Source organism: Eleutherodactylus coqui, chromosome 4 (genome assembly GCF_035609145.1).
Source record: "Eleutherodactylus coqui strain aEleCoq1 chromosome 4, aEleCoq1.hap1, whole genome shotgun sequence".
Taxonomy (NCBI): Eukaryota; Metazoa; Chordata; class Amphibia; order Anura; family Eleutherodactylidae; genus Eleutherodactylus; species Eleutherodactylus coqui.
In genome coordinates this window covers 241,780,948-241,794,221 of record NC_089840.1, presented here as the reverse complement: position 1 = coordinate 241,794,221, position 13,274 = coordinate 241,780,948, and the positions used below count along the sequence as shown (strand labels likewise).

General features: G+C 43.0%; 2 protein-coding genes across 2 annotated transcripts in view; both read right to left on the bottom strand.

Moving 5' to 3' along the window:
• Positions 1-486: 486 nt before the first annotated feature.
• The window catches only part of LOC136626156 (alpha-2-macroglobulin-like), a 459,985-nt gene continuing 447,197 nt past the window's right edge, over positions 487-13,274 (bottom strand). The window contains exon 30 of the mRNA XM_066600962.1: positions 487-587. Coding sequence (XP_066457059.1) covers positions 562-587 — 26 coding nt within the window. The 3' untranslated portion in view covers positions 487-561. The remainder of the gene's footprint in view (positions 588-13,274) is intronic.
• The window catches only part of LOC136624976 (alpha-2-macroglobulin-like), a 250,447-nt gene continuing 238,065 nt past the window's right edge, over positions 893-13,274 (bottom strand). Inside the window, exons 33-36 of the mRNA XM_066598904.1 lie at positions 11,621-11,723; positions 3,260-3,301; positions 1,076-1,210; positions 893-1,023 (exon numbers count right to left, since the gene is read on the bottom strand). Of these exons, the coding sequence (XP_066455001.1) occupies positions 893-1,023; positions 1,076-1,210; positions 3,260-3,301; positions 11,621-11,723 (411 nt within the window). The remainder of the gene's footprint in view (positions 1,024-1,075; positions 1,211-3,259; positions 3,302-11,620; positions 11,724-13,274) is intronic.

Below are 13,274 nucleotides of genomic sequence, written 5' to 3'. Positions count from 1 at the left end.
CAAGCAAGCGTGGATTACACTTTTTCCTGCATGGAATTCTCTGTTGTGAAAGGCCACCTTGGATTTGTGAGGAGGTTTGTTGTGGCAATGAACCCCTCAACAAAGTAAATTCTCTTTGTTACTTTTACTCTGTTTCTTTCAACACTGAGCCAAAGCGCGTGATACTTTTTAACTTAATTTTGTACTTTGAGACTATAGTTGTGCTGTTTTTATGTCTACATAAACTTTGTTGTTAGCGTTGCACACCAAGGGCGTATCAACAATAAAGTCTAATAGGTTATTTGTGGTTCATGTCATAAGAAATATTACTCTAGGTGCACGTGATTATTTCAAAATTCATTCTTCTGCCAGGACCCACTATTGTTTGCCTCTGCTGGGCCAGTCACCCTGTGTACAGGATTATTATATTCTTAAGCAACTCAATGACACAAACTTCACAGCATGAAAACTTTTTATTGAGTGTTTCATTACAGGAGATATTAGACTATGTGGATACCATCATGAAGTTATCATGGTCTATTGCACTGAGCAGAGACCACTGGTGCAGTTACTGGTCACTGATTAGTGGTTTTCTGTTTTCTTAAACCCTGGAAGAAATAGAAGATAATCATGAAATCAATGTGTTTATGCTGAATCGCTTTTGCAGCAAACTAGTTCATTAGGCATGTATGGAGCATGTAAATTGCTTTAAGAAGCCAGAGTTTTGATGCAAAACCCTTTCTTCCTTTTGCTCCAGTTTAAGATTCATTAATTAAGTTTACTTTTCGAAGCATCTTCAGTATATTTTAACTATATCATCAACACGCAACACTTTTTTCCAACCTAAACATTTTTGCATTGGTAAAAATGGGCATGGTCTTCCAGTCATGTGCCAATTTGCCTGTACTTCAGTCTATACAAGACCTGTAAGACCCACACATTTTACTTTGGTACTCAAGCTACAAGAATGCAATTTCACTTTTAAAGTATGGTGTTTTAATTTTGGAAATTTGGAAAATCTCCTAATCTTGAAAAAGTTGAAAACTAAAAAGAAAGAAAAAAGGAAAAGTTCTATAGAGAAATTGTGATGTCCAACCTTTTAAGAAACACCATTTGGATCCATGGATGCTAGAATTGAAGCAGCAGTCTTTCTCTTCACATTCTTCCCTTGATATTCCTGGGTGTCCACAATCAGCTCTCTCATCAGTGCTTACATCACAGTGAGCTATGACTGTGGACAAGTCATTAGGGTTAATTAACATAGCAAATACTTGTGGGCAGCCCTTTAAAATATCATTTAAAAAAAAGCTGTTTTAATTTTATTTTTTGATAGTTTCCAGAAAATACAGTTAGACAATATACATGTTACAGCGGGGAATTTCCTTGAGTAATTTGGAAGGAAAATCAGCAGTCCTTATATCACATACATACATCACATATCTATCTGATAGAGGTGCTAAGACCTGCTTTAGGTCAAAACGCATCCTGTTCCTGGAATGTGGCACCATATATAAATAAAAGTGTGTTTGTTCACATGTGAAACCGACCTCTCCTTGATTATTTGTCTGCAATACCACAAGGACTGGGCGGTGTGGTCTGAGCTTTGTGTCTACATGCTATCACAAACTACAAAGCATTCGGGTGAAGTAGAGGTGAGCAAACAGTTTTTCTTAAGTCACATACACCTGAAAATCTTATTAATGAATAATAGAAAAACAAACACAATAAAAACACAATAAAAACTTAAACTAAAGCCATCTGTATTCCAGGTCTAGGTTGTATAAGCTTTAAGTAGAGGAAGCAGGAGTAACCTCTGGAAATGACTCAGGGGATGGGGACTAGAGGGATAAGGATGGAAGAATGGGTCCTCACCCAGGTTAGAAGTTAGGTAAATCTCAGAAAAGGGCATGCGATAGCCAACATAGGGGCTTATTCACATGGATGTATATCGGCCGCGTTTTCACACCTGGCCGATATACGCTGCCCATCTCTGCAAGGCGAGGAGGTGGGGCGGGAGCTAGTGTGCTGAGCTCCCACCCCCTCTCCGCTCCTCACCACTGTTTGCAATGGGAGGGGGTGGGATGAGGCGGAGCTTAGCAGGGGGCGGGAGCTCAGCACACTAGCTTCCTTACAAGAATACAACTCTCATAAGCAAACACAATAAACTAGCTCATATTCAGGCAACAAAATGTCATAATGAAGAAAAATTATCAAAACAGGTGCTAATCTAAAGTGGACAATTAGTCCATTGGGACCAATCAGGTTGCTTCTTTAATTCTCAAAAGGTCCTGTAAGCACATCCCAAGATAAGAAAAGAAAAACTATACAAGAATGTTCAGATACAGCAGAATATTTGCAAAGAAGTACAATACCTGTAAATGAGATTTGCAAAATTCCCTCTATAGGTGGCAGAAGAATGTCAGGGTATGCTGCGGATTTTCATATTTACAGCATGCCAATGATCTTGTGGAATTAACTTGGCAGCAAAATGCACTTGTTGTGTTGCACCAGCCCCAATCAGGAAATTAAGTTGGAGTGACGTCTAGACATTAGCCCTGGCCCACATGACCACATTCTTTTTGTCATTGCAGAAGGTTCCTGAAGTGTCATCGGTCAGAAATCCATCAGTGGGCTCAATGTATAATGTATCCTTCTTCTTCTTCTTCACTACCCTGCTACAATATCTCCTGTGGTGTATGGATAGATTGAACAATAGGAAGGTGTCGCCCCTAACAGATCCAATCAGCTATAATGGAAGTGTATTTATTCCAGGCCCACCTATAAATAGGCACCAGTTATTGTCCTGCCTGAGGTGTTTGCTGAGGCAGCAGACTCCTGTCAGCCAAGTACCTGTAGTTATGTATTATGTGATGGGGCTTACTCACTTCTACTTTATTATTTACATTGCTCTTTCCATCTGCATTAAACATATTCTCTACCCTCCATCTAAGAACAGACTAGGCCCCCTAGGCAGGGTCTGCCATGCCATAGTGTTCCCTTCCCAATATTTATGTTACAGTTACTTGCCCAATTTTGTGTTCCTCACGTATTGATGAGATTGTAAATGTCTATATGTGACCATTGTGGACATTAATTACATCTTGGTTTGAAGTGTTAATGGTGTACGTGGTGGGTGCTGTACTTGCTCCCTGCACAAATGTAACAGTAGCTGCCATACCTGAATATATCCAAAGGTGAATACAGTTTTACTAATGATATTATAGAAACTCGTGAAATACAGATTTACTGATCGCAAAATAATTCTGAGCTTTATCCTTACCTCCACTGCAGGGGGCATTGTACTTGATCTTAGCATGCTTAACTGTAATAGAAAGATGATATACATATAGCAGGAATGTCAGATTCACTGATTATAACACTACTAATTATAAACTGTGTACCTCGCATAACATAGGCATGAAGTTACCAGAACAGAGACTAACCAATCATTCTGAAAGGTAAACAGAAAGATTAAAGGGAATTTGTCAGCTTGAAAATGCAGTCCCAACTGCAGGGATCATGTTGTAGAGCAGGAGTAGCGGAGCAGACTGATATATAGTTTTATAGGAATTTATTCAGTATAACTTGTAGTTTATTCATTTAGCTCTCTACACATTCTGAGTTAAACAGTCCAATGGGCGGTCCTATCATTGACTTACAGTTATCTGTGTATGACTGTACACAAAGGGGTAGCTGTCAATTACTGATAGGACCGCTCATTGGACTGTTTAGCTCAGAATGAGCAGAGGTTTAAATGAATAAAATACAGGTTATACCGATTCTTTCGCATGAAACTATGTATCAATCTGCTCAGCTCCTTCTTCTCTATAATATGCTGCCTGCAGTTTGGACACTATTTTTGAGCTGACAGTTTCACTTTAATGTAGTCAATTAGACATGAATATCATTGAAGAAGGGCTGAAGAATTGTCATGCAATATGTGAGGAAGGGGTTAAAGGGATTCTCAAACTAAAACAACTGATTCTTAGAATTAGCCCTGTCAGTTATGAATTAAACACAACAGGTCTGACTTTCTTAACCCTTAAAGATTAGTCATTACCACTGTGGGTTATCTGTGCAACTCATCTTCCCAATAACTAGATAAATGTGTAATACATGATCATGTTCAGTCCTCCGCATCAGAAGTCGCTCTTTGCTACAAGTCTCTGTTCTAACAGATAGATGGGAGTCCGTAATGGGAATGCCTAAATGTTCATTTGAAAAAAGTAATCCTGATGGGGCGGGAAACCACTGGAAACATGCTACCTTCCTCATTGAATGGGTTTTCTGCACGTTTTACATTGATAAGCTGATGTTAGGTCATCAATGTATGATCTTTGGGAATTCCATCCAAAGAACCTTATCGTTCTTAGAAAAATAGACATTTGCTGACAGAAAAAGATGTATGATCCATCTAATCTGCCCTTGTATAAATTTCTTTCTAAGGAAAGATTAGAGATGAGCAAGAACTAAAATGCTCGCGTGCTCGTTACTCGAGCCGAACTTTTTGTAATGCTCGAGAGCTTGTTTCTAGTAACGAACCCTATTGAAGTCAATGGGAAACTCGAGCATTTTTCAAGGTGACCCATGCTCTGCATAGGGGAGGGTGTTTGATTCACCTGAAAACATCAGAAAGTGATGGAAACACCACAGAAATGGATAGGGAACAGTGGGGGCAGCATGCATGGATGCATCTGAGGCTCCCAGGTCGCACTATTAAGCCAAATTGTGGGCAAGAGCCTGGTGGTCACCCCCCCTAACAATTTAGTTGGGCCAAACCATAATCAGCAGTGCACACGCGCTGGCACATCTTTGTTAAGTACCACACTAGGTGGAACAAAGGCCAATAACCGCATGCGGGGAACACCACTGCCTCTTCTCCTGTGTTACATGCTGGCATTGCTGTACAATCTCCCCCGGGACGCAGGCACAAGCCTTTGTCCAGCATACTGAAATTTTTCCCAGCGCAGCGTCCAGCTGTCCCCATCTCAGACGGGGTAAGGCGCACTCCTTTGCCTACTCAGTAGGCCACAGCATACTGAAATTTTTTCCAGTGCAGCATTCAGCTGTCCCCATCCCAGATGGGGTAAGGCGCACCGCTTTGTCTACTTAGTAGTCCACAGCGCACTGAAACTTTTCCCAGTGCAGCGATCAGCTGTCCTCATGCCACACGGTCGCTTGATAGTTACACCACCTTCATGTCTATTTATAAGTGCTTATTGGATAAGGAGGAACAGGAGACACATACTGCAGAGGGTTGGCAGGGCCTGGAAGCGACCCTGTTTAAAATTGTGGGCGATAGCCCACAATGCTGATGAGAATTGCTAATAAACTAACGTATGATCATAATTCCAATCCCATGCTACCTCCCTCACAAAATTTCATGAGCCACAAACGTGAGCATAAGGGGGACTCAGATGCCAGTACTTCTACACATCACCACAATTCAACAACCCATTCTAAAACAAAATATTTTTTTACCCACAGTGCAGGTGAACCCCTGAAAGATTTGTTTACCAAGAGTATAGGTGAACCCCTAAAAGGATTTGTTTACCAAGAGTTTAGGTGCACACTTGAAAGATTTGTTTACCAAGAGTGCAGGTAAAAACCTTTATGATTTTTTGAGCAACAGCTCGTACTTGCTTAAGGGGATTCAGGTAAGCTACCGCCTGTCCCAGCCCCTGCCTCTTCCCGAGGGGCTTGTTAACTAGTGCTCCAGGGAAAGACAGCATGAACTGTAAAGAAATTATTGGCCAAAGATGGACACCGTGCTGGGATATGTTTCCGTATGCCGTGTAACCCTTTTCAAATTGTGCTTCATAGCTAACAAATCGCAGACAAATCATAGCATTTCATTTTCCACAAACGCCAGCATAGGGGGGACTCAGAGGCCAGTACTTCTACATTTTTAATGAAGAAAACGACCCATTTTAAAAAGAAGATTTTTTTTAACAAGATTGCAGGTGGTAACCTGAAAGATTTTTTGAGCGAGAGTGCAGGGTATTTGTTTACCAAGGGTATAGGTGGACCCCTGAAAGATTTTTTACCAAGAGTATAGGCGGACCCCTGAAAAATTTGTGTACCAAGAGTATAGGAGAACCCCTGAAAGATTTGTGTACCAAGAGTATAGGTGTACCACTGAAAGATTTGTTTACCATGAGTGCAGGTGAACCCCATAAATATTTTTTTAACATAGAGCTCGTACTTGCTTAATAGGATCCAGGTGGCAGTCCACCAACAGGCAAGCTACCTCCTGTCCCAGCTGCTGCCTTTCCCCAAGGGGCTTTTTAACCAGTTCCCCAGTGAAAGACAGCATGTACTATGAAGAAATAAGAGTGGCCAAACCAGGACAATCCATTCTGTCTCAGAGTCAGATAGCTGGACAATGCGCTGGGATACATTTGTGGACTCGCTGGGCCTATGAAGTTGGAACCAGCATGTTTGCTGAGCTCTAGTGGTGAACCTCTTCAAAATTGGTGGGCGAGAACCGGGAGGCGGCCCTCAGAAAAAATTATTTTGACAGAGCCTGGAGGCAACCCTCTGAAAAAAATAGTTTTACAGAGCCTTTTGGCCCTCTAAAGAATTGGCTGTCCAGCATACTTTATGTTAAGCTGCTTTCCATCGGTGGAGAAGAGAAGTTTGGGGAAATCAAGCCTTTGTTCATCTTAATAAGTGTAAGCCTATCAGCACTGTCAGTTGACAGGTGGGTGCGCTTATCCGTGATAATCCCCCCAGCAGCGCTAAGCACCCACTCTGATAACACACTAGTGGCAGGGAAGGCCAGCACCTCTAAGGCGTACAGCGCAAGTTCGTGCGACGTGTCCAGCTTTGACACCCAATAGTTGTATGGAGCAGAGGGATCACGGAGGACATTGGTATGGTCAGCTATGTACTCCTTCACCATCTTTTTACAATGTTCCCTCCTACTCAGCCTGGACTGGGAAGTGGTGACAGTCTGGCTGGGGTGCCATAAAACTGGTAAAAGCCTTGGCGAGTGTTCCTCTGCCTGCGCTAGACATGCTGTCTGTTCCCCTCATCTCCCCTGCTAGTTGGCCAACTGAACTACATCCTCTACTGCTAGCATTGTCATTTGGGAAGTTTAGTATCAGCTTTTCCACCAGGACCTTGTGGTATTGCATCACTCTCATACTCCTTTCCTCTTCGGAAATGAGAGTGGAAAGGTTCTCCTTATACCATGGGTCAAGAAGAGTGAACACCCAGTAATCCATTTTGGCAAGAATGCGTCTAACGTGAGGGTCACGGGAAAGGCAGCTTAACATGAAGTCAGCCATGTGTGCCGGAGTCCCAGTACGCAATACATCACTGTCCTCCTTAGTCTCAGTCTCCTCCTCCTCCTCCTCTCCAGCCCATACACGCTGAACAGATGTGAAGGAAATAGCATGTATACCCTCTGCAGTGTGGGCAGCAGTCTCTTCCCCCTCCTCCTCCTTCTCCTCCAATACACGCTGAGAAACAGACCTGAGGGTGTTTTGGCTATCAAGCAACGTATTGTCATCCCCCATCTCCTGTTCTTTCCGCAAAGCGTCGGCCTTAATGCTTAGCAGCGACCTTCTCAGCAGGCAAAGCAGCGGGATGGTTACGCTGATAATGGCGGCATCGCCGCTCACCATTTGTGTTGACTCCTCGAAATTTCCTAACACTTGACAGTTGTCAGACATCCATGCCCACTCCTCTGTGAAGAAGTGCGGAGGCTGACTACCATTTCGATGGGCATGTTGCAGCTGGTATTCAACAATGGCTCTATGCTGCTCGTAAACCCTGGCCAACATGTGCAATGTTGAATTCCAGCACATGGCCACGTTGCACAACAGTCGTTGAACTGGCAGCTGGAAGCGCTGTTGCAGTGTCCTGAGGGTGGCAGAAAGGTGGTGGTCTTTCTGAAATGTGCGCACATGTGACGCACCTTGCTGAGCAGCTCAGACAAATTGGGGTAATTTTTATGAAAGAGCTGAACCACCATATTGAACACTTGGTCCAGCCATGGCACGTGTGTTAGTCTGCCAAGCTGCAGAGCTGCCACCAGGTTACGCCCATTGTCACACGACCATGCCTCGTTCAGCAGCCACAGATCTGTCTGCTCCGTCAAACTCTGTAACAGCTGTTGGGCAGTGTGCCTCCTGTCACCTAAGCTCAGGAGTTTTAGCACGGCCTGTTGACGCTTCCCCAAGGCAGTGCTGCAGCGCCTCGAGCTACAACAGATGGTAATTGAAAGGTGGAAGAGGAGGAGGGGGTGGGGGTTGGAGGAGGTGGCATAATAAGCCAGAGAAACCATGACCAAGGTAGGACCCGCAATCCTCGGTGTGGGTAGCACGTGAGCGGACCCAGTGTCTGACTCTGTCCCAGCCTCAACCAGGTTAATGTGATGTGCCGTCAGGGATATGTGGTGTCCCCGCCCACCAGCACTTGTCCACGTGTCAGTGGTTAAGTGGACCTTCCCAGTAACTGCGTTGGTGAGGGCACGGTTGATATATTACGTGCTGGTGTAGGGCAGGGGTGGCACAGCGGGAAAAATAGTGGCGACTGGGGACCGAGTAGCGAGGGGCGGTCGCTGCCATGAGGTTGCGGAAAGCCTCAGTTTCTACCAGCCTATATGGCAGCATCTCCAGGCTTAGCAGTTGGGAGATATGCACGTTTAGCGATTGTGCATGCGGGTGGGTGGCTGCATATTTGCGCTTGTGCTCTAATGTTTGTGTTATGGACAGCTGAACACTGCGCTGGGACACATTGGTGGAGGCAGTGGAGGACCGTGCAGGTGAAGGGGTGGGTGCAGGGCCGGAGACGCTTGTGCCTACGTCCTGGGAGGGGGATTGCATCTCAGTGCCAGCATGTGATACAGGGGAAGAGGCAGTGGTGTGACCCGCAGGCGGTGAATGGCCTTCGTTCCACCTCGTTTGGTGCTTAGCTATCATATGCCTGCACCAGCTCTTCCTCTGAATCCTCAGTCTGCTCCTCCCTCAAACTTACTGCCCTAACAACAACCTCACTGACAGACAAGTCTGTCTAATCATCATCATCATCAACAAATACCTCTTGAGACACTACTTGGAAGTCCCCACCCTCATCACCCTGAGACTGTGAAAGGTCCAAATTTTGGGCATTAGTCACGACAAACTCCTAAGGTGGCTCATGAACCGTTGTTTGTGACTCAGGGAAGGGCCTGAGAACAGTTCCTGTGAATATGCCTGTTCTGAATATCTCCTTTTCCTGGAGTGACCAGGCTGGGAGGAAGGAGGATCAGTGTTAGGATTCACAGGTTCAGTCCCTTGGCTTGCGTGAGGGGACTGCATGGAAGACTGGGTGGTGGATAAATTACCGGACGTGTTATCCGCTATCCACGTTATCAACTGATCGCACTGTTGTGCTTTTAATAATGGTGTACCACGCAGACCTGCAAACTGTGAGATGAAGCTAGGGAGCATAGATATGTGGCGTTCTACTTCTCCATCAGTAGCAGGCACTATATCACCCCACCCAGGACCTTGGCCTCTGCCCACACCCTCATTCGGACGCCCACGTCCACATCCTCGTCCTCGACCCTTACGCCTAGTGTTGATCATGTTGTTTAATGCACTGCATCAAAATGCTACGCAAACTGCGAGGTATTTTGCATATGCTTTAATCCAAAAATAGACAGTGTAAAATGAGTATAGTCTTGTTATATAGTGTGATCGACAGGACACACAGGGGTATTTTGCGTACACTTAAGCAAAAAAAAAGACAATATAAAATGAGTACAGTCTTGTTATATGGTGTGGATCGACAGAACACACACAGGGGTATTTTACATACGCTTTAAGCCAAAAATAGACAGTGTAAAATGTGTACAGTCTTGTTATATAGTGCGGATCGAGAGGACAAACACTAAAGGTATTTTTTTATGTACGCTTTAAGCCAAAAATAGACAGTGTAAAATGAGTACAGTCTTTTTATATAGTGCGGATCGACAGGACACACACAGGGGTATTTTGCGTACACTTTGGCAAAAAATAGACAGTGAAAATGTGTACAGTCTTGTTATATAGTGCGGATTGACAGGACACAGACTAAGGATATTTTACATACGCTTTAAGCCAAAAATAGACAGTGTAAAATGTGTACAGTCTTGTTATATAGTGCGGATCGACAGGACACACACTGGGGTATGTTGCGTACACTTTAGCAAAAAATAGACAGTGTAAAATGAGTACAGTCTTGATATATAGTGCGGATTGACAGGACACAGACTAAGGATATTTTACGTACGCTTTAAGCCAAAAATAGACTGTGTAAAATGAGTACAGTCTTGTTATATATGTGCGGATCGAGAGGACACACACTAAGGTTTTTTTTTTACGTACGCTTTAAGCCAAAAATAGACAGTGTAAAATGAGTACAGTCTTGTTATATAGTGTGGATCGACAGGACACACACAGGAGTATTTTGCGTACACTTTAGCAAAAAATAGACAGTGTAAAATGAGTACAGTCTTGTTATATAGTGTGGATCAACAGGACACACACTAAGGGTATTTTACGTACGCTTTAAGCCAAAAATATGCAGTGTAAAATGTGTACAGGCTTGTTATACAGTGCGGATTGACAGGACACAGACTAAGGGTATTTCACGTACGCTTTAAGCCAAAAATAGACAGTGTAAAATGTGTACAGTCTTGTTATATAGTGCGGATCGAGAGGACACACACTAAGGGAATTTTACGTACGTTTTAAGCGAAAAATAGACAGTGTAAAATGAGTACAGTCTTGTTATATAGTGCGGATCAACAGGGCACACACTTGGGCCTATTATGCAAATACTTTCAGCCAAAAACAAATTACAAAATGAAAAATGAGAGGAGTTTTGTTAGTTCCTATATAGTCTGTGTACACCAGTAGCAGTATACTGTATAGAACCGGTAACAGTATGCAGTTTACAGCTGGGATGCTTGTGAATGCTTTGTGCGCACTACTAGTCCCAGGCAGCCAAACTGATGATGCACAAAAGTGGAGTTCTAGTCCTAAAAAGGATTGTTGTGTTCTTTGAAGATGGATCACTGCCTAAACGCTCCTTCTAACCTACACTAACGCTCTCCCTCATTCACAGCAGCTCTGTTTCTCAGCTAATCCAGCCTCCGTGTGAGGCGAGCATCAGGTGACTTGAGTTTTTATGATCTTAAGTCACCTGATCTGGCCAGCCAATCACTGCTATAGATGTGCACAGGGTTGGCACGTCATAGCAGGAGGTGCCAAAGCCTTCCCTGCATGTTCATTGGCTAAAAAAGCTGCTAAACATGTGGGGAGGAGAGGGTGAAATTTTCTCTGACACCGTGTAGTGCTCGCTCAAGTAACGAGTACTTTCGAGTATGCTATTGCTCGAACGAGCATGCTCGCTCATCTCTAGGAAAGATATATCAACGCTATAGAAAAGTGATGTTGGCGCACATCCACAAATTATACATTTGATGCAACGCTTCTCAGCATTATTTATAAACATGAGGTTCTTAGTTACATTTCAATTATATTGTATAAGCGCACTAACCACTTCATGGCAATCTCTTTTAAGTGGGTCACTATGATTTGGGCATGGCACTACTTGGCCACAACAATGCACATGTACTATTTTATCTAATTATCTTGCAACTAACCTGGAAAGTAAAAATCATAGACTGCGACTGTGGCAGGCTGCAGATTCTCTACATGTGTTTCTTGCTCGAAAGAAAAGACAAAGCTTTCAGGTGTATGAGTGACCTGCAAAAGAACAGGATACAATCAACCAAAGAAGGAAGTGAGGCATTTTTGGGGGGAAAACAATTAGAGGGGTTTTGCCAAGTTCAGATGTATTTCGATCTTGACTAGGATTGTTATCCTTACTTACCGGTAATCCTTATGGTCCTTGGGCCAATTTCTGCACTTTCCTTTTGGTGGTCACTATTGTTTATATTGCACTTGTTATATCAGATATATACCTAGTATAGCCAAAAGGTGACAGCAGCTGTTCAGAGAAATCCAATCTCCACTACATCTTCCTGCCAGCTACACCGCAGGATGTAATTTAAGTGGAGGGTAGGAACTTAAAACTTACAAGTTATTTGCAGGGGGCAGCAGCTAGAACTTATGATGGGCACTTTGCCTCATCTATTAGAGCTGGACTATTATGTTATCACTATTAACTACATTGCATTTATTGGGCTGTAACAGACTTTTTATGAGGGGTACTCCTGCAGTCAGTGAATATATATGGTTCATGCAGTAGGCATTGCCTGGATTTTTTAAAGTTTTTGCAATGCCACATTCTGAGAACCACAACTTTTTTTACACATCCATCAAAGAGTAGCTATATGAGGGCTTATTCTTTGCAAGGCAAGGTATATTTTTCCAACTGCACATTTTTGCAGAATTCATAACTTAGCAACTCAAAAATCTATATATATCTTTTTTCTTTTGAGGAAATCTGCATATCTGCTACAATTTTATTTCTTTGTATTTATTTTTTAATCCCTTCAATCTCAAGCTTTTTTTTTTTCCTGATTTCAAAAAAATCATAACTTCTTTATTTTCCATAAACATAGCCAACCGAGAGCTTGTGTTTTGCATGGCATCATGTAGTTTTAATAGGTACCATTTTGAGGTACATACAGTTTTTTGATTGCTTTTTCAACATTTTTCCTTGGAGACAGGATGAGCTCCCTCTGTCGGGCCATATAAATAGCAGTTTCAGATTTGCCAGCTTAATGGTTAACAGCCATGATCGAACTCCGATCATCTTTGATTACGGCTGCTGTGGCTGAGTGTTGGCTGTCAAAGACAGTCAACAACCCACCCGGTATGAAAGTGGGCTCAGCTCCCATTCCAAAGAAACCCCAACATTGGAGGGCATACATGTATGCTGTTTAGCATTAAGGGATTAATTAGTTGCCCCTTTGCCTCAAAACTGATATACAGAGAACAGAGGTCAGTGCTGAATTTAATTCCCTGATTATAGAAATAGTTCTTAAATATCGAACCGTTTTTGTATCACTGATTGAACCCATATAGTATTTAGTTAGTCTTAGAATTAAATTAATTGTTGACCCTCTTATTACCTCTGCCCTTCCCATACACGTTAAAAAAAGGTTGCCAAAGCCACCAATTTCATGGTCTCTCAACTCTCCTTGATAGATGTCAGGAAAAAGATGGATCAGCATTAGCTTCTTTAACTATCCACATTAAACACACATGCAGCTAACAGCCATTTAAAGTGTAAGATAACCTTAAAGTGTGAAGACCCTATAAAACAGCACCAAAAATTTCAGCATTCTG